This window comes from Engraulis encrasicolus, chromosome 20 (genome assembly GCF_034702125.1).
Source record: "Engraulis encrasicolus isolate BLACKSEA-1 chromosome 20, IST_EnEncr_1.0, whole genome shotgun sequence".
Classification (NCBI taxonomy): Eukaryota; Metazoa; Chordata; class Actinopteri; order Clupeiformes; family Engraulidae; genus Engraulis; species Engraulis encrasicolus.
Genome location: NC_085876.1, coordinates 44,129,012 through 44,151,511, shown reverse-complemented (window position 1 = coordinate 44,151,511; position 22,500 = coordinate 44,129,012). Strand labels below are relative to the sequence as shown.

Here is a 22,500-nt window from a genome sequence, read left to right as displayed (position 1 = left end):
CCCACGGTTTCGAAAAAAAAAAGAGAGAGTGACCACCGGCGGACGACGCAATTAAAATCCTACTACTTTTACAAGCATACAACACAAAGACTACGTAGGATATTGGATGTGGAAAGACTGATTTCTATCAGCCAACATGTAACAGCATGCACCAGCTGACTAGGCTACAGTAGCCTGCGCAACTGCAGGTCGGTCAGCAGCGTCTCCCTCTCCCCTCTCTCTCTCCAGAGCGCAAGTGACTGCCCCCATTATTTATTCTGACCAATTTAAATTAAATGAACATGAATTTACAAAAATGACAGATTAGCAGAACAAAGTAGACTACAGTACAGTTACAGTAGCGTTACAGTAGCCTAGTGTAGGCTATATCCACGCGGCATTGAATGGGGATTCCGGACGGCAAAATGCGAGATAATTGAACATATCCATCAGATTCACTGCACTGTCCTTAACTGGAATCAACTGTTAGGCCTAAATATATGTAGCCAGTTAAACTCTGATGGAATGAAAGGGACTTTGTGCTGTGGCCTAGTTAACATTGATGTTTAACACTATAGGCTAACCAAAATAAAAGTTGACTGTTTTAACAGGCTCAGCTTCATAGGAGTTTTTTTTTAAACATTCTTGTGCATACACTTCTAAAAAAAACCCAATCTTTTTAAATTATTTGTTACCTTAACTGTCACATTTTAACATAACTTAACCCTATCACTTGTTCACTTAAAATTGAATTTGACTTCTGATTTTACTTCTATGCTTCTCACGGCCGGCAGTTTCATGATAGGAAGCAACTGATTCATCCTAAGCGCAAAACTCACAGAAAGTGGTATCAAAATAAAAGTACAATTCGTTCTCAGTGTGTCATTAACCAAAATAGTCATACTGCACTGACCTAATGGTCCCATTGCCTACAGGAGTGTAGCTGTTTTATTTTTACACGTCAAATGTGTTATAGTATGTAATATTTGAATATTTGTCAACTTAAAAGTTAGGACTTAGTTCTCCCTTTTTGTGAAATAAATGGAAGCATGTTAAAATCATTGATATCTTTCCTCTTTCAGTTACAGGTTAAATGAAGTCAAATTCAACATGCCCATGATAAGCTTACATTTTCATTGTAATTTTTATATTATACATTTCCAGTGCATAATGAATTTTATTTATTTAAAAAAAAAAAACAGAACCGTACAAAACCGAAAACCGTGACCTTGAAACCGTGATATGGACCGAATCGTGACTTTTGTGAACCGTACCACCCCTAGTGTGTGTGTGTGTGTGTGTGTGTGTGTGTGTGTGTGTGTGTGTGTGTGTGTGTACAAAGATGAAGGAGGATATATTTATGTGGTTGTTTTCCTCCCGTCTTCTTTGAGAACAATGTGCATACTGTACAGCATAATGGGCTGATGTACTCCATTGGGTGTGTGTGTGTGTGTGTGTGTGTGTGTGTGTGTGTGTGTGTGTGTGTGTGTGTGTGTGTGTGTGTGTGTGTGTGTGTGTGTCGTGTGTCGTGTGTCGTGTGTCGTGTGTGTGTGTGTGTTTCATGTGTGTATCAAAACAATGATGATACTTTATTTTAACTACCATAACCCAGGTGTTGTTCTGAACTGTTGTAAATACCTATAAACAAATAATGATGATGATACTTCATTTCTTATATATATATATACATATATATTTTGGGGGGTTTTCACTTTATTTAGTCAGGACATTGAAGAGTGGGACAGGAAATGAGTGGGAGAGAGTTAGGGGAGGATCGGGAAATGACCGCATTGCAGTCCAGTGCCCAGCCAACTAAGTCACGGCTGAACCGATGACACCCAATTTTAATTCTACCATAACGCTAGCCTAGTAAACCAGTGGCACACACTGGACGCCAACATTTTTTGGCTGCAAGTGGTCTGGGCAGGGTTTTGAGGGAGTGACGACGAAGCTTGCAAAACTGGGAAAGCACATCAACGAGAAAGATGGCGCTGATTGGTCAGAGCGTTGGCCTATAGGCACAGGCACGGTTTGAAAGACAACGGGTTGTTCTCATCAACAATCTTCGGATGTACTATTCATCGGGGCCAGACTAAATTACACATCCAATCTCACATTTAGGCTGGTTTATCAGGCTACCGTAACCCAGGTGTTGTGACCTCTGACCTCTTCTTGTTGTCCTCCAGGGTCCATGTGCTGGCGTCGGGGTCCACAGGGGCGTGGAGGCTCCCCTCCAGCAGGGGTTCGGGGGATCCCTGCACCCCCACGCTCAGGCGCTCCGGCGTCAGACGGTAGCACACGGCGTCCTTGGTCACCCCCTCGGGCAGTCGCAGGAACACCGTCACGTCCGCCTCCGTCTGCTGCCAGAAGTAGACCGGCTCTGAAACCACAATCAGGTAGATGCATGACGTTCATTGTCTTTTTATTTTATTCTTTTTTTTATTGAACATTAATGAACAAAGACAACAGGGCAAACAAACAAACAAAAAAACAACAAGCAACAAAAAATAAAAATAAAGACAGGAATAGATCCTAGAAACCAGGCCTTCATACAACAAAAGACAAAGAATCAAACAAACACTGTCCATCCCAGAGTTTCCCATCCCACCCACAGTCTCCCAACCCCCCCCCCCCCCTCCCCTGCAGTCTGTGTGTGAAGGTGATCTGACGTTCATTATGTCTAAGTGTTGTAGTAACATGTTTGTTTTTCTTTCCCTTCAGACGTGTTTGTTATCTTCTACCTGTTATCTTTCAACGGCCTAGCTTCCGTCTTCATCAGAGGGCCACATGTCAAGTAAAAGATTTAAGTTCAATAAAGACGCTTTTGCACACCTCTGTAGTTGGGCAGGTGCGTAGGATGTTATCCCAGCCGGGTTGTCAGTCAAGTGAAAAGAAGTCCCGCACACTGTCCATTCCACCAACAAACTTTAATACAACGTTTCGGTCATCCGACCTTCTTCAGGTAAAGTTAAAAGTAACTTTACCTGAAGAAGGTCGGATGACCGAAACGTTGTATTAAAGTTTGTTGGTAGAATGGACAGTGTGCGGGACTTCTTTTCACTTGACAGGTAAAAGATTAAAAAAAAAAAACTTGTACATGTCTGAAGCAAAAGAAAAAACTTATGTGTTAAAACAATCAGGAACAAGTGGTGGTGAGAGATTTTCATTCTGCAACAATTCTATTTTTTAGGGCTTTTGTGCCCTTATTATTTGATAAGACAGTGGATAACAGACAGGAAATGGCTGGAAGAGAGAGAGATGGGGAAGGATCACAAAATGACCCGGGCCAGAAATCGAACCCGGGTCGCCCGCATAGCAGTCCAGTGCCCAACCGTTAGAGCCACGGCTAGGCCGAAAAGACGCCAAATTCGACAGACCAATCAGGAGCGAGGAGAGTTGATCTATTCTAGAGCACCTGAGGCGAATCAGAAACGGCAAGCTCTTGACTACCATGACTTGGCCAGAACTAGTAACGCTGATGCTAGATTTGTAGTCAGAAGGAGGCGGAAACATCAGAAACAAGCGGTGAGGGCACTCATTTGCTATGCGGCCGACCAGGGTTCGAATCCCGGCCCGTGTCCTTTGCCGGTCCTTCCCCGTCTCTCTCCTCACTCGCTTCCTGTCACCATCTTCACTATACTATCATAAATAAAGTAAAAAACACCAAAAAATATCTTTTTTAAAAAAGAAACAAGGCGGTGATGTGCAACTTGGCTCTCGCCAGACATGTGGCTCTGCAAAGCAAACGGGATGAGAATCATTACTTACTACATTACCAGATATGACCACGCTTTTGTGATACTGTTGTAAAATGTCATCGCTCTAGTGTACAGTGTTGAAATCTGCACCTTGAATTTCAAGGAAATGTCTGCAATTATTGTAGCTTCATTGTGTAAATCTGTCTGGAGCGTGTGTGAGTGTGTGTGTGTGTGTCTGTGTGTGTGCGTGTGCGTGTGTGTGTGTTTGTACGTGTCACATTCAGTTCTCTTCTAAAAGAATGCTAGCCCTCTTGCAAATGAAAGGTCATGAGGCATTCAGTCACAGTCACTGACAAGGTCAAACGCTTTTTGAAAACGCACATTCGATTCGACCTTCAATTTGACCTCTGGTAGACAATTAAATTTAATTATTGTTATGACACACAGCAATAAATCAAGGGACATGATTTGTGGAGGTCTTGGAAATCCGCCAGTGCAGAAAGCCAGAAAAGAAAGAAGGAGCTGTTTGTACAGCTAAATAAAATGGACCATGAATTGACCATAGTGTCTTGATAAAATTGTTTGTTTTCTTGCGTCCATTTGTCTGTGTCAAATAAATGCAATTTGTCTTTAGAGACAAATGTCAAAGGGTAGCCTGTGTGTGATGGAAAAACAAAACAGTGGTGTCCATTCCTGACAATAGAGGATTAATAAAACCATCAGTCCCATCAGGCTTTATCACGTAATATTGTTGCATTCTGTGGACTGAGGCAACAGTTGCTCATGTCTTAAAATAAGCATTTCCACTTAAACACTCACGGTATGCCTGCCAGAAATGATGTAGTAATGTTATGTAATGTAATACAAATTTAACGTGGGATATGCCAAGATGTGATTTGGAGTCTTTATATTGCCATCCAATATTTCCTTAAGCAGCCATCTGTGAGGAACAGGGAAGCCGACAGGGGGGTAAGAAAGGGGCCAGTGGTCCTTGGCCCAGGGAAAGAGGAGGCCCAGAATTGGGTTCTCATTACATCGAGTAGAGTACTTTTAATAAGGAAATTAAGGAACATTATTTATTATTGATTTAATGTTAATACTATTATTATACTCGCTATTATTAGGGATGCAAACGATTAATCGATTAATCGACTTTAATCGAACAATGCATTAATCGATTAAAAAACATTAATCGCAATTAATCGACAATTCAACCTACAAGAAACCCAGGTGAAATAGGCATGTGAAAAGTGTGTGTGAAGAGGAGTGTGAATAGTGGGAATAATTAAAACACCTTTGGATTAAATAATTGAAATAGAACCAATTTAAATGTGGGATTTTATCTCAATTTTTAATTTTAAAAATTAGATTTAGTAGTTATTTTTTCGAGAAACATTGAGATTTCGGGGGGAAAACGCCGCTTATCAATTAATCGTAAGTCGATCGATAAGGCTATCAACTAATGATTAATGAATTAATCGATAATTTGCATCCCTAGTTATTATTATTATTAGTAGTAATAGTATTAATAATAATTTCCTTCGGGATTAATAAAAGTACTCTAAAAGTACATTAACATTGTTTTGAGAGAGGGGCCCTTCCAGATGACTTTGTCTTGTGCCCGGCAAAAGCAGCCAGCAGCCCTGACGAGGCCTTCACCACGCACACCGTTTTTAAAGCAATCTCACTCAGTTAAGGGCAATCAAGTATGCAGAATTATGTTCATTGGAATGTGTATCAAACGGAATATAAATTGTACGAAAGAGATGATCACCGAGATGTAGGGGAGGGGGATAAATGGCCTAAAATGGCCTAAAATGAAAATGATTACGCCCACTTCAGGGATGGTGCATTGGGTCATTTGAGAGATATTTTGTATTGGAAGTTGGTACCTATCATGAAATAAACCCCCCACCCCACCCAAAAAACTAAATCGGACATATTTTTTGCCCCATTTCCCCCCTTTTATCATTAAAGATACATATACACATCTTAAGAGAATACTTTGGTTCACCTGTCAGATGTTGCAATGTTCTAATGTGATAAGGTACATTTACATAATACATAGTGGCTGCTGGTTGACTGCAAGAAAACCATTGAAATTCCCAGCAGACAGTCATATTCTATCAGTGAGGCGAGCTCAGCTGTGATAGAAGTAGGCAACACTATGTTTGGACATTGGAAAAGTGCTGGGGAATCTGATGAGGTCTTTGACAAGGATACTACAAGGATATACAGTGCCATATACTAGGACAGGGGTGGGGAACCTACAGTCCCAGGAAAAAGTTTGTACACCCTTTGAAATTTCTTACATTTCTGTCAAAATTGATCATAAAACATGGTCTGATCTTCCCGGAAATCTCAAGAAGGAACAACCAGAGTCTGCTTTAATTAATTCCACCCAAACATTTACATGTTATCATATTTTTATTGGTCATAAGGCCATAACATTCACAGGAGAGCAGGGCATAAGTAAGTACACCCTTGCATTAAGTAGGTTTTAACCCTCAGTTATCATCAACCAGACTTGTTCTGTAGTTGCAGATCAGATTAACAAAACAATCTGTTTGTATCTTGTCTCCCTCTTCTTTAGAGAACTGCCTCTCGTCAGCAAGGTTTGTGGGATGTCTGGAGTGCATAGCTTTCTTGACTTCATGCCATATAATCTCAATTGTTTTTGTCAGGGCTTTGACTGGGCTATTTCAGAATGTGTATTTCATTATTATGAAGCCATTCTAAAGTCGATTTGCTTCTAAAGTATGGGTTGTTGTCACATTTCAGGACCCATACTCTTGTGTGTTTCAACTGTGTGACAGACTTCCTCACGTTTTTTCTGTAAAATATCACAATAAATTTGAGTTCATTGTTCCACAGATAATAGCAAACTGTCAAGGGCCTGAGGCAGCAAGGAAGCCGCATATAATGATGCTCCCGCCACCATACTCAGAAGAGGAGATGTAACCAAGAATAGCTAAAAATGGGATTAATTCTGTCAATCTAAAATTAATGGGGTTTCTGTCCAAAAAAATATTGCTGCACCTTTGAGGTTTGTGAAAAAGCATTTATATGCTTTATAGAATTACTGCAAAATATTCTGTAGACCAACGTTGAAACCAAAGTTGAATTGTTCAGGGGAACACACAATGTCATGTTTGGAGGAGAACTGGAGAACCACACCTTCACCAAAACATCATCTCCACCTTTGAGTATGGTGGCGGGAGCATCATTATATGCGGCTACCTTCCTGCCTCAGGCCCTTTTCAGTTTGCTATTATCAGTGGAACAATGAACTCAGAAGTTTATTGAGATATTTTACTGAAAACAGTGAGATAGTCTGTCAAACAGTTGAAGCACACAAGAGTATGGGTCCTGAAATGTGACAACAACCCATACTTTAGAAGCAAATCGACTTTAGAATGTCTTCATAATAATGAAATACACATTCTGGAATAGCCCAGTCAAAGCCCTGACAAAAAACAATTGAGATTATATGGCATGAAGTCAAGAAAGCTATGCACTCCAGACATCCCACAAACCTTGCTGACGAGAGGCAGTTTTCTAAAGAAGAGGGAGACCAGATACATCCAGATTGTTTTGTTAATCTGATCTGCAACTACAGGAAACATCTGGTTGAGGTTATTGTGACTAACTTAGGGTTAAAACCTATTGAATGCTAGGGTGTACTTACTTATGCCTTGCTGTCCTGTGAATGTTTACATCTTATGGCCAATGACAATATGAAAACTTGTAAATCCTGGGGTTGAATTAGTTAAAGCAGACTCTGGTTGTTCCTTCTTGTGATTTCCGGGAAGATCAGACCATGTTTTATGACCAATTTTAACAGAAAGGTAAGACATTTCAAAGGGTGTACAAACTTTTTCTTGGGACTGTATGTCTCGAGGCCGTTTTATCCATGCCCCGATATAATTTGAATATTATGCAGCTTCATATGAACTATGACATATTTTGTAAAGGAATCTTAAAATTCCATCTGCAATACAATTCAGTTATATTCAGGGGACCTAGAGATGGTAGGGTCTGTTGTAAAGGTGGCTGCCTTCAATATAGGCCTGAAGTGCAGGGGGAAATCCTGGTTTGCGTTCATAGTTACGGCCCTTGGAGGACTTTTACGACCCTTGAAGCAATCCAAAGTGGCACTTCGAATTAAAAAGGTTCCCCACCCCTTTACAGAAAGCAAAAGGGCAGCTCTACAGCAAATTGAGACCTTAATTCTGTCTCTAGTTGTGGAAAAGTTTGAGGTGCATCATACGGATTCTGGTTTACTGATATGCAAATCAACAAATGCAGGTGAAATGTGGAAACAGTCGATCTACTCCTTTCTGTGTATGCAGTGGAGTTAGACAAGGGGGACTCCTATCTCCAGCCCTGTTCAACCAATAGCCTACATAGAAAACCTCTCCAAACAACTGGGGAGGTGTAAGACAGGATGTCTGATAGGAAACACGGTTTTAAACCATTTGATGTATGCAGATGATCAGGCCATTATGTCCCCCAGCACTGTTGGGTTTCAGCAACTCCTGAATGTGTGCTCTGAGCATGGGGTTGATTTTGATGTACAGTATAATGCAAAAAAATAGTGTTGTGTTTATATATAGAGCCCAGGAAGATTGTAAAGTTCAAACGTTTTATCTGCCAGGGCAATCAATATGTGTATCAAGCAGTACAAAATATCTTGGGCACATTATCACTGAGAAGGGAGATGATACTGACATATAGACAGAGATGAGTGTTGCATGTCCAAGCAAAAATGTTAGTTAGACAAGTTTGTTCTGATGATGTGAAAGTAAACTTGTTTCTCCTCTGTATTCAGCCCCATTATGGGTCAGCTACAAAAAAGACCCTGCGTAAATTCCAAGTAGCATAATGAAGTAATATAATGATTTCTTGATATATTGCTGAAAACCCCTTGAAGGTGCAGTGCTAGTAAAGTATTTTGTGACTCAGGACTAAGTAATTTACAGGCTCTCTTTAAGAAGTTGATGCTTAAGTTCATTTGTCGTCTGGAAAACTGTCTCAAAACTGTATTATAAGGATTCTCACAAGCCCCAGATGCAGCTCTGTCAGATATCAATCATGTAGAAGCACTGGTATGGCTGCCTCTTAAGACTGTCATGACTGATGGTATTTTTGTACATGCGTATGCAACATTTCTCCCCCCTCTCTCCTTCTTTTGATGTCTATTTTCATGTATGGAGAATTCAGGGAAATTGGGCCACTTTTTTGCAAGTGAATGGCCCAAAGTGGCCCACTTTACCTGAATACACCAATGTTGTATGTCCTCTTATTGGGCCTAGAGCCTGTAATATATACAGTATTGGCAGACTGTAAGAATAGTGAATGCATACAAAGGGCAGAACAGGTTAAAAAAAAACTCTGTTTTTGTGTTATTTTCTTAATATTAAAGAGGGGGGGGGGGGTATTTTCAAGATACAGAGTCACTTTGAGGTGTAACATTTCTTCTATTAATAGTGTTAATTAAATATCAAATGGATTTAAAGGCATTTATGCCATGGTATATAAGCAAACAGTAAAAATAGCTTATGCATACCAGGCGGAATGGGCAGAAAATGTCACTTTTGGGTTATTTTTTTCATTTTCAAGGGGTGGGGGGTTATTTTCAAGATACAGAGTTACTTTTGGTGTCAAAGTTCTTGTATTTATAGTGTTAATCAAGTCCCAAATGGGCGTGTTGAAATTTGGAACTTGATGATTATCCCCCCCCCCCCCCCTACCAGATGTTAATTAAACATAATTTTAGCCTGAATTTGAATTTCAACTGCATTAATAGGGGATTATGTATTTCACACACATACCAAAAATACAACACTGGTTGATTTGAAAGAAATGACAGCCCAAAAAAAAGTACCTTGGTATAATTTTGCCCAGTGAATACATTGGTACATCAATTGTCATTTTCATTTCAATTGTCATTTTCTTTAGGCCTGCGAGCCAACACACACACACACTATCTCTCTCACACACACCTTGGTATAATTTTGCCCAGTGAATACATTGGTACATCAATTGTCATTTTCTTTAGGCCTGCGAGCCAGCGCGCACGCGCACGCACACGCACGCACACGCACACACACACACACACACACACACACACACACACACACACACACACACACACACACACACACACACACACACACACGCACACACACACACACACACACACACGCTTGCCTGTCAGGATCTGATGGGTCTGCCTGCTTTTGTGGGTAATTGCAGAGCAACAGGTTTCAATAGGCTTCTGCTTAGATGTTCAGGTAGGACGCTTTTTCGGTGCGTCCATCCATACAGAAATCAATGTGTCTTCAAGCATGCATGCGCATGCACACACACACACACACACGTAGGGAAGGCACACACGCACGCACGCGGGGAAGGCTAACACACACACACACACACACTCACACTCTCTCTCACACGCGCACAGACACAGACACAGACACACACACACACACACACACACACACACACACACGGTTTAACACAGATGAGTAGGCACGGTGTACTACTACTGCTAGCATGCCTGGAGGAGGTTGTCATGCTACGCTGGCTTGTCACTCACCTTCAATACTCAACACCTGCTGCAATGCAATAAGATCACGCCTTAAAGATAAAGGTAGATACCAAAGCAGTGCTATGGAAACAAATCCCTGCATCCTGCTGGCCATACCCTACATCAGTGTTTCCCAACCAGGGGTACGTGTACCACTAGGGGTACGCGAGCACACTGCAGGGGGTACTTGGAAAATTTTAATTTTAACAAACATATGGAGCTTAGTTACATTGGGATGGAGAAAGCGATATAGAACTTGACTTAGGGGGTACTCATGGCACAATGAAAAGGCTAGGGGGTACACAAGACAAAAAAGGTTGGGAAACATTGCCCTACATGCTGGCAGGAGAGTCGAGAGGGGGGGACAAAGGGCTCACTTGTCCCGGGCCGTATCAGGTCTTTTCGTCGAATGAATTGGTGAGAGGGGACCATTCGAACAAAACGTTGGACCATTAGTATAAGGCTGGGGATCTTTAGTCGAGGATGGTCCGTCTACCGCAAAAGCCAACGAAAGGTCCTTAAAATTGAACTAAAGATCCTTAGGTTTCAACTAAAGGTCCCTTCAGTCTGCCTATATTAGAAATGTAAATCAGATTTTTTAATGCTCATTTTAACGGGTTTTCTTAGAATCAGCTTTTTTCATGCTCATTTTAACGGTTTTGTCTATTTAAATATGTTCATTTGAACGGTTTTGTCTAGCCTATTTTAAATAGCCTATTTGTTTTTTGTTGATTTAAACATGTAAATCTATAAATAAAATGTACTTAGGCTACTCGTTTTTACTGGTAGGCTATGTTGTTGTTGTTTTTACGATTAAGTCCATGGCTACAGTAAAGAGAGAGAGAGAGAAGTTAAATCGTTAACACTGCATAGGAGCGCTCTCTCTCTCTCTCTCTCTCTCTCTCTCTCTCTCTCTCTCTCTGCCCGGCGAGGCAATGTTCTTGGGCGGTAACTTTTTAGATGCGAAGCACCAGCAACAAGAGAATGCTGTCTGCCTTACACACAACAAAGTTCGCGCATGAGCCAGAGCACTATGCATATAACAGTGTTGAAAACATTACAGAACCCATGCACCTGTGTTAAGTCCATGGCTACAGTAAAGAGAGAGAGAGAGAAGTTAAATCGTTACATTAACACTGGACCGCTCTCTCTCTCTCTCTCTCTCTCTCTCTCTCTCTCTCTCTCTCTCTCTCTCTCTCTCTCCCTGCCCAGCGAGGCAATGTTCTTGGGCTATAGTTTTATTAATTGAATAAGCTGCCTATTTTGTTTCATATCCTGTCTTTTATTGTTGGAAATCGTCCATCGATCCAGTCAGGCTGCCTATTTTATATCCTATTATTCCCGTGTGTCCTAGGCCTATTTCTTTTGTTCGAAGTCTAAATATATAACTAATATATAACTGATTTACCCGCGATTCATATAGGCCTAGGCCTAATAACGGCACAAACTGAATGACAATAAATAGTTCGCGCATGAGGCAGAAAAAATAACAGTGTCGGAAAACATTATGGAACCCCTGCACCCGTGTTAAGTCCATGGCTACAGTAAAACAAAAACAAAAACACTAAGAGCGAGAGAGAGAAGTGAAATCGCTATATTAACACTGCATAGGAGCGCGTTCTCTCTCTCTCTCTCTATGTATCTAGTAGGCCTATCTAGTAATCTAGTATGTAAATCAAATGGTTTTTTTTTTTTGCTGTTTTCAGATGTGCTTCATAAATAAAATGTACTTAGGCCTACTCATTTTAACTGGTATGTTGTCGGTTTTTTTACGTTTATGCCGTTACATTTTTTGACAATTATCTAGGTTACTTTCTACTCCTTACATTTCTGGAACAATATTTGAGAAGCTTTTTTTCACTTTTACGCCGTTACTTTACTCCGTTACATTTTTGACAAATATCTGTAGGCCTATGTTACTTTCTACTCCTTACATTTCTGGAACAGTATTTGAGTAGGCCCTAGCCCCAGCTGCGGGCAGAGAGGCGGGAATCGCTTTGAATCAGGGCAGCGTGCGTCTACTGAGCACATTTGGTTGTCATGCAGCGAGTTTTCTGACTTTCCGGTAACTTTTTAGATGAACGCTTCTAGCTACCGTCTTCTGTAGGTCTGGAATATACCTACGTGTGGAGTAGGCCTAGAGGTGCGCGGTGGATGTATTATTTCATCCGCAACCGCTTCTTAGAATTTCTAATCCACCTGCTATCCACCCGCCCTAATGTTTTTTCTCCAATTTCCAAAACCGAATCCACCCGCCATCCGCCTATTAGTTTTTAGTATTTAAGATGCCTGGGGCACATAGTCGATCGTCTTTTTCAAGCAGTGCAGGTCATTTACATCTTGCCAGCCTATGTTTTAAAAAAAATCTCTAACTTACAGCGATTCCCAAGTTGTCTCCACCCATCGCACAAACGTGCGGATGCTTTAATGCAGCCTACATTTTAGCAGTTTAAATACCTCCAGTTCAAGCAGCACAATCGAAACTATTGGCTATCTAGCTTACAATTTTGGCTGGTATCCAATAAGACGAGTCAAGTGACAGTAGAGTCTTGCAAAAAGTGCAGAGAATTATGTCGCGCGTGTGTGTGTGAGCGAGAGAGGGAGAGAGAGGGAGCGATTCCAAACTTGTCTCCATCCATCGCACAACGTGAAAGCTAACGTGTATGCTTTAATGCAGCCTAAATTGTACCAGTTTTGCCTCCTCTCCAAGCACCTTTTTAAGTGGTGGCAACCATGCATGTTTTCAACAGGGCCACGCAGAGTGGACAGTGGAATGCTGCTTGAAATAAGTCGATAATGAATAAAATATTATGCGCAACGTCTACAAGAAAAGTAATGGCTATTATTACCGTTGCGCGTAAAGATGAGGAAGGGATGGATAGATGGATGGATGCTGTCCTATGGAAGGGGCCGTCAAACAGTCTACATGACATCTTCATTAAAGTCGTTAAATAAGTATCCATAGCCTACTGTGTTTGACGGCCCCATCGTCTTGCAAATATTTACGCGCAACGGTCATAATGGCGTCTCGCACTACACATGCTCGGATGATGCCAGAGGCGAATAGCAAACAGCCAAATTAAGGCATATTCGACATAGACTACCACGACAAGTTACCGTTTGGGTCGCAGTTGGATGTTTATTCAGTAGAATTATATGCGTAATATCAGCTCCATCCACCAAATGCAGCACAATCCCCGTTACTTTCACGTGAGGTTCAAATGGACATTACTCGACAAAATGCAAGTCTGGGTACCAACAACTGAAGTAGGCTACAACATAGAATATGTACCACATATAGGGGTATTTTCATTTTCAGTCCTTTATGTGCGTTATGCCCAGCTTTTATTGAATACAGCGCAGGTTTTGAAGTTCACCAAACGAGCATCAACTTTGTGCAAGTCATTAAAACTCTTTTTTTACCAGCACTGACGTGTACACTGTTTCATTTATTAACTAATTGCACTTTCTGCCTTCTCGTTTCACATGTGATAAATCCACTTAGTATGCTTTATCCAATTAGCCATGGATGCAGGATCATTCACTGGACTGGACACTATTGTAAGAGGTGAAATTTTAAAAAAAAATCGTCAAAATGCCTCCTGCTCGCTTTGAATCAAAGCAGTGCGGTTTAATGTGTCTAGAAGTAGGCTATTGACCCTTGTGCTCGCTTTGAATCAGAGCATCGCGCGTCTGATTAGACTATAGTGCATCTAGAAGTAGGCTATTGACCATTGAGCACATTGTCATGCAGCGAGTTTTCTGACTTTCCGGTAACTTTTTAGATGCGAAGCACCAGCAACAAGAGAAAGCTGTCTCCCGATACTTTGATGTTTCTGATTCTGAATGACAACAAATAGTTCGCGCATGAGCCAGAAAACAATATAGGTCCTAACAGTGTTGAAAACATTACAGAACCCCTGTGTTAAGCCCATGGCTACAGTAGAGAGAGAGAGAGAGAGAGAGAGAGAGAGAGAGAGAGAGAGAGAGAGAGAGAGAGAGAGAGAGAGAGAGAGAGAGACGTTAAATCGCTACGTTAACACTGCACAGGAGCGCGTTCTCTCTCTGCCGCGTCTTTGCATGAACAAATGAAATGGTAATTGAATAATAGTTTGCCAGTATTGCAGGGTGTATTAAACCCAGTGTACGTTGGGGTGCAAGGGAGAGCAAGGAAGAGAGCAGCATCTGTGATTAACCGCTTCGAAATGTGTGCGTAAAACCTGCTGTTAACCAGTGGGTTTTGTGAAGCTTGAAGTGTACCACATTAAAAAAAAAAGCTTTCGCAGATGAGGTTCTGGAATATTTTGTAGTGCATGGGACATTGACAAGGAAAGGTAGCTATGATATCCTCGTGAATAGGTCTTCGACTTTTCAAAATGCCTCCTCTCAACATTCAACATGTAAATGGGTTATTCTGTAGTCCAACGCTATCCTGGCAGGAGAATCATTCGTTACAAATACTGCATACACACTCAGCAATTGTGTCTGTTGGTTTTTGTCCTCCAGGTCTTCATAAAATCATCTACCACCGCTGTGATAATTTGACTACACACCGCTGAACAGTTAACAGTTTTTTAGGCTACTGTATTGACAATTGCAGTCATGCCGCTTGTCTTGAACTGTCTCTTCCCGTTCCATATCGTGACAGCCAGATGAGAAGCGCAAAGGTGGGGGCTATCCGCGATCGCGGAGGAAAGGTGTCAATATCCATAGCCTAACCCTTGAACTGTGGAGCAATTACATATTGTTTAGGTTCTTGAATACTTGGAATTAGCATGGAATTAATTTTCCATTAATAAGGAAACGTGTAAGATTTATCCTCAATCCTCCCCGATAATGTTTTTGTCATAGGCCTAATGTTAATGCCCTCCCCAACACATATCCCCAGTACAATATTGCGACACACGCTTGGCACAATGATAGGCCTACTAAATGAGTTCAATGTTCTTGCAACACTTTTCCCAAGAAAAGTCAGTTTTCATTTCGAGATTCCAGAGCAAATCAGCTGGTACTGCGCTGCTCGCTTGCTGGTCAATAAACGTTGAACTGAACCGTGTTGTGTGCGTGTGTGGCTATGTGTGTACCATCGTATGTCCATGATCGTCCGTGCTCTTATCATGCAAATGACATGTCATGCAGGCAAGGGCGTCCGTTTGATTTCAAAAGTGCTGGCCCGGACAATTACCATAAACCCGTGTAAGGTTTGAAAAGTGCTGGGTACAAGATAAGGCTACTTCCGATTTGAGGTTTCATGATAAATAGCCTAATACGCATTGGCGTATTGACGCATAATGTGGCCATGTTAAAAATTAAAAGCCATCTGCGCTGTCTTGTTTATTTCTGATATCCTGCGCTGAAGTCATCTTTATCATAGGCTACATATTATGAATGCAACGGTAACTGAGTGGTTAACCCATCATAACTACATGTAGCCTTGCATAATGGTGCACGTCAATTTGTTGTCATAACTTCGCTCTGTCCCTTTTGATTTCCTCAAGCAATTCATCCCTTTTGTCATTGTCCCTGTTTTACTGTTAGTCTTATGGACCTAGGGCGTATCGATCACCATTATTTGCCTGATACCTGCAAACTAAACACTGCATGCGCGCAGCCACACAGAGCATTCTCTGTGTCAAAGGAACCCTTTCTCCGCGCCTGTGCGGCATTCTCCTTATCGCTCCTAGAATGGCAATACATGTTGGCAGACTTTATTTTGCATAATTCACGATTATCTGGATATATTTGGCTAGGTTACTCAGCAAAGAACATCATTAACGTTAGTGAGGTAACTTTTGGTGTGCTGATACAAACACCAACGGTGAATCACGACGCAGGCCCTACTTCCCCAACCATAGCCTACTGAAAAGGTCCATAGCCATTGTGTTCAACGCCCTTTGATAGGCTCTGCCTGTATCAGGGTCGATAGGCTAATGATGGTGGTCAGGGCGCACATCAGTGTTTGGGTTGTCTATGCTTTTTTCTGGAATACTGTGCCGATTAGATAGAAATGATCATGTTATGAACCCGAGTTTAGTAGATATCGCGCGGTGAACGAGGCAGCCTGCAAACAGTTTGAAGCGCAATGTGGCTGTAACAAGTTAGAAAGTAGCCAAACCATGTTGCTTGTTAACCTGTTTAAATTATGAGCGTTCCACGAACTATCTTTCTTTGCGCACGCTATAAACTATGGTTAACTATGTATGCTTTATAATGTTGGTAAGGGCGGGATAAGCGGGATAATGTATTGTCCACACGTGACTACGGAAAATACATTTCCCTTCAGAGATAACAGCACTCCGCCTTCGGCGTCGGGGGTGTTATTCGCCCCGTAGGGAAACATTTTCTTATTCATGTGTGGACAATACATTATCCCTTAGGCCTACCTTTAAATTGATGTCGTACATTTTAAAACATTTCGTTGATATTGTAGTGGTGCAAACGACTGTAGTTATGAGATGGGCGCCAGCCAGGCAGCAAGACTGCCTACCTTTCCAAAAATGAATAAAAATCAGTGACCAACACACTAGAAATAATTCATATCAACACAACGAATATCTTTTCTTACGTTTAGTAGTGCACTTTTGCAAAACCCTCTCAATTTGGAACAGCTCACATCAATGTCTGGCTTTAGCGATTCTTGCGAATGGTGATCTTCTCGGCGCACACTTCATGGTTCCCTCTCTCTTGCTCTCTCGGCTTGTTGCTTCCTGACAGTCTCACCCGCCATTTGAAATTAACTCCATTTTATAGGCTGCGCGTGTAGTTCACAGGGGGTAACGCTGTTATCTCACTCCGGAGGAGGCAGAGGCAGTCCGTTACAATATAGTATATATAAAATAGGCTATAAAATAGGCCTAATGATAAAAAAGCAGCCTGAACTAAAATTAATAATTAATTTAAAAAAATAGAGACGCACGCACTTTCTACATGGTTCGATTTTTGTTTTCATTGCATTGTGGTGGTAGGCACACAAGTTTGATAAAATATAAAAAAATAATAGGCTAATAAAATAGGCAGACTAAACTAAACATCTGCCCAGTTACACGAAAGGTCTGCATGGATTGAACGTAACGTCCTTAGGTCTTCGACGAAAAATCCTCAGGTACTGCACGAAACGCCCCATGCCTTCTACGAATGGTCCAACGTTTTGTTCGAATGGTCCCCTCTCACCAATTCATTCGACGAATCGTCTCGAATTCTCCCGGGCCCAGAGAGAGTGGGGGCGCAGAATTGGATCCTCATTACATTGTATGTATTGGGTCTGGGGCCACTTCATGGGTCTTTGTCCTGGGCCCAGCCAAAGCCGTCAGCGGCCCTGCATGCTGGAATAAGAATGACTACAATGAAATAAGATCTCACCTCGCAAAACATTAAGAACTGTTGCCACCACAGAATGGAAAATGGGGACCAATTCCATAATTTTTTCTTCTTTCTTGTTTCCTTTCTTTTTACTTTTCTTCTTTTTTGTGAAGCACATTGAATTAAATCTCTATATGAAATGCGCTACACAAATGAACTTGCCTTGCCTAATGTTTACCATGCTGGCTGACCATTCAAACGTGGGTTTAAGAGTAACTTGGGTTTTTAATGTAGTTTTAGTACATTTAAAAAAAACTGAATGCAGCAGTAGAAAACACAAGGCGTGTCACAAAACAAAATAGACATATTATAAAGTCAATGTCTACTCTAAACTCAATTGACAAAAGGTGGAGTGTAGCGAAGGGGAGTAGAGTTGCCCAGCTGGGACCCGAACCCAGACCTTCTGGGGTAGTAAACTGGGGCTCTGACCGCTACACCAAAGAGCCAGGCTTCATGGCATGTTACTCAGAACGCATCCACAACCCTAGTGATGGTCACTCCATCACACTGCCTTCCCCTTCGGGAAGCGCACCCGTGCGCTTCACACACTCATGGTGTCCCTCACGCAACTGCCCATCATGCTTCTCCCATCCAGTGTGCCCCGTCATCAATGCTTCACCCATCACTGGGGTCCCTCACACCGGGGTCACCAATCCTGGGGGCCCCTCACATGGAATTACGGCTCACACACAATGGGTACGCTTCCGATGCCCTCACGGTAGCCATCCCACTTCTGACACCATTTGTAGCGAAGGGGAGTAGAGTTGCCCCAGTTTACTACCCCAGAAGGTCTGGGTTCGAGTCCCAGCAGGGCAACTCTACTCCCCTTCACTACATGGAGTAACTGCCATACGGCTTTCTAGTGCAGTGCTGCAACTCATATGTTTGCTATTCTGATACAGGAAATGAATGATGTAATAATGTTAGTAACAACAATAATATAATAAATAAAATATTTCAAAACTAAACCACGTTTTTAGAAAACATGTTGTATTTTACATTTTCTTATCAAAATTCATGTGTAACAAGATTATTAGTATAGTATAGTATAGTACAGTACGATACAGTATAGTTGAAGAGTTCAGATGCAAAACCCCCTAAGTGCCATTTCAGAAAATAATCTTAATTCATTTTTATTTAATACAAAGCTATCAAAATTGCATATTTTTTCATTTTATTTATGTAATATAACTATTTATATGTATTATCAAGTACATGAATGTAAACCAAACTTCTCTAAAGATATAGAAGTGCAGGTCTTCAGAAATGGAGTTAGGGGGTTTTGCATCTGAACTCTTCAGTTATAGATCAGCAAACAACAGGAGGTGGAGATGAGCAGACATGTTAATATGGACACACACGCACGCACGCCAACACGTCCATGTATCCACAAGGATACTCACGCACACATACATAACACACACACAGTATTTGTGACCCTGGCTGACTCCTCCATTCTTCTGCTTCTTAATCGCTCGGAGACCAGCCCTTCGCCAGGGGCAGTCACACACGCACACGCACACGCACACGCACACACACACACACACACACACATACACACACACACACACAGACACACACACACACACAATCGCACGCGTGCACACACAGACTCGCACGCACGCACACAAATGCACACACACATTTACACACACATTCACTCACACGCACTTGCACGGACGCATGCACACACATACACAATCAAGTAGCCAGAGTCACACTTTGCTTCCAAGGGGATTAACACATGGTGTAGCAAACAACAGCACAGTGGTTTTGGGTAGAAAAATGACCACTAAATAACAATTTAAGGGCAGAGTAGTGTGTAATTTAAGTTGTTTAAATTTGTTTGCCCCTTGTCTGTCGGTTTTATTTACTTTATTCGGCTTTGTTTAATACAATTTTGATTTTGCATTCAGCTTTTGTGTGTGACTCCTTTCTTCCTTTTCGCCAGTTGTTTAAATCCAAAATGTATGATGAATATTCAGAAAAATTGGATCCCTTCATGAGGATTTGATCAAGTACTAAAGCAATATTTACTGGTCTGACCAAAGTACAGTTAAGTTAAAGTTTTGCAGCCAAAGTTGTCTTTGGTAATTCAAAATGGATGACATGGAGAAGAGTCACCTACTCATATCGTCATATCATTCATATCAATAATTATGGTTAGAGGGGGGCGCTGTGGAGCAGCGCGCTAAGCCCCCCACATTTGGGCTTGCATGCCCATGGGGACCCCGGTTCCAGTCCAGTTGGGGTCATTTCCCAGCCCTACCCCATATCTCTCTCCAGCTTGTTTCCTGTCTCCTCTCACACTATCCTGCCATAATAAAGGCCCAAAAAGCCCCCAAAACATACTTTAAAAAATAATAATAATTATGGTTAGTTTAGTCACTATTTGGAAAGAAAGGCAGATGGCGGCTTGATACAATGTTTAAGGCACATTGACATACGTGTTGTCATGCTATTCTGTGTGGTCCATCAAAAACAGTAAAAATGGCATTGTTTGATTAAGAAAAAGACATCATGATAACATATAACACAAACGCACATGTGTGCACACACACACAAATGCACACGCGTGCACGCACACTCGCACACACACACTCGTGCGCATACACACACACACACTCGCGTGCGTGCATGCATACACGCGCATGCACGCATGCACACGCACGCACACACACACACACGAGCAAGTTACATGAGCAGCGAGCGTTACGACATCACGTCTTTTATAACAGCCCTTTTTAAAACGCAAAAATACAGCTGGATCAAAAAGAAACATCTGCATTTATGCCAAATCCATCTCCCCAGTCTTTTGTTTGCTCCATACGTAACTGTATGATGGTGCCTGGTCTTTCACAATACACACAGACGAGACGGGGGAAATAGGGGCTTGATTATAGAGAGGAATTGTGAGAAAAGACAAGACAAGAACGAACGGGGCTCATTTATACATTCATTCATTCATTCATTCATTCATTCATTCGTTCATTCATACAGACGAGTCTTTTGAGCCGAGTTCTGTATTTATAACAAGCAGGGTCCTCAAAGCAAAGACGGCGTAATGGATGCTAAATAGAGATGCATTAGCCAGATGAAAGCAGGAAACCAAATGACTCAGAGTCAAGAGAAATGGGCTAAAAAGAAGAACAACAAAGAAGAAGAGAAAAATTAGACAACAGCGAGCGACACAGTTCGAGGCAAAGGTCCGAGTCCGGAACTCATGATGATGGATCAGTTCTCAATATGGTCAACAACACAGTTTGAGGAAATGTATGATTCTAGACGCGGCGCCAGAGAGAGTAGAGAGAGAGAGGTTCCATTGGCCCATTGTTTCCTGGTTCTATTATGCCCCCCCTTAGGCAGACCTAAGGACTGTTCTATTCATTGTAGGAGCATTATGACACGGCCCTTTAGGCAGACCGGAACCTGGTCACGTTAGGTGCCCATAGAAACCTATTATGTTGGCATATCTCTATATAAAGAATCTCTGGCGGCGCTAAAGGTAGGGCACTCGTCTGCTACGTGGCCGACCCGAGTTCGTTTCCGGCTCGGGTCCTTTGCCAGCCCTTCCCCGTCTCTCTCTATCTCCCAACTCACTTCCTGTCTCCCCTCCACTATACCGTCTCATAAAAAACTAATAAAGGCTTGAAAAGCCCCCACCACCAAAAAATAATATATAAAAATATTCAAGAAGCGGAACCAAATAGCCAGCATACAGTAACAGCAAGCTGCACTCTCAGATAGAGGAATAAAGAATAATAATACACAGAACATCCTGTGGAGGTTTTTTGAAGGCTTCAAGGTGCTGGTGTTGTATGTGGCTGCACTGAAGTAGCCTTTTCACTCCCAATCAGGGTCTCAGAGCACTACCCATTTTAGACACCCCATACAATACGCCCAAAACCCTTTCTAACCCCTCCATCGCCCCCAGAAACGGAACCAAATAGCCAGCAGTGTTAATTTTGTCATCCATTTTTTTATTTAGTCTTAGTCTTAGTCTTGTGTCAAAGTCCATTCTTAGTCTTTGTCGCTTTTAGTCTTTCAAAAATCATTTTTGTTTAGTTATTATTTAGTCGACTAAAATTCCTCAACATTTTTGTCTAGTTTTAGTCTTTCACAAATAATTTTTGTTTAGTCATTATTTAGTCGACTAAAAGTCCTCAACATTTTTGTCTAGTTTTAGTCTAAACATTTTAGTCTTTAGTTTAAGTCACAATACAATAAAACACAAGGCCTTTAGTAATGCACTGAGACTTGGTTATTGCCATTCTGGTAAAGCAGTCAATAGTGCATACAAATGTGAATATGTCGCTGGTGCTACGTATTCGTAAAGGGATTTTTGTTTTGTTAGAGAAGCTTCTCCCCTAACATTCGTAAATAAAAAAGTAAAATCGGTGGATGGATTCAGCTGTAATTAATCATTTTTTAAATCCCATAGTGTCCCTTTAAAGGTTAATTACCAATTAACAATTAATTTATAGGTTTTAGTTGTGGTTGTACCAATTTATGTCTGAGCCCCCCAAAAAAGTCTACGTCTTAGTCGTTTTTAGTCTTTCACAAATCATTTTTGTTAGTCAGAATTAAGTCGACTAAAAGTTAGTTCTTAGTCTTAGTCACTTTTAGTCTTTCACAAATCATTTTTGTTTAGTCATTATTTAGTCGACTTAAAGTCCTCAACATTTTAGTCTCGTTTTAGTCTTTCACAGATCATTTTTGTTAGTCAGAATTTAGTCGATTAAACTCTCAAAAGGTTAGTCGACTAATATATTTAGTCTTAGTCTAGTCGACAAAATTAACACTGATAGCCAGCATAACAGCAAGCAGCTCTCTCTGATAGACGGAAAAAAAAATACAGAACATCCTGTAGAG

The 22,500-nt window shown here is 41.4% G+C and overlaps 1 protein-coding gene across 1 annotated transcript in view; it reads right to left on the bottom strand.

Annotated features, from left to right (window-relative positions):
• nudcd1 (NudC domain containing 1) overlaps positions 1–22,500 on the bottom strand; it is a 125,759-nt gene that overhangs the window by 52,887 nt on the left and 50,372 nt on the right. Inside the window, exon 6 of the mRNA XM_063185987.1 lies at positions 2,146–2,359. Coding sequence (XP_063042057.1) covers positions 2,146–2,359 — 214 coding nt within the window. The remainder of the gene's footprint in view (positions 1–2,145; positions 2,360–22,500) is intronic.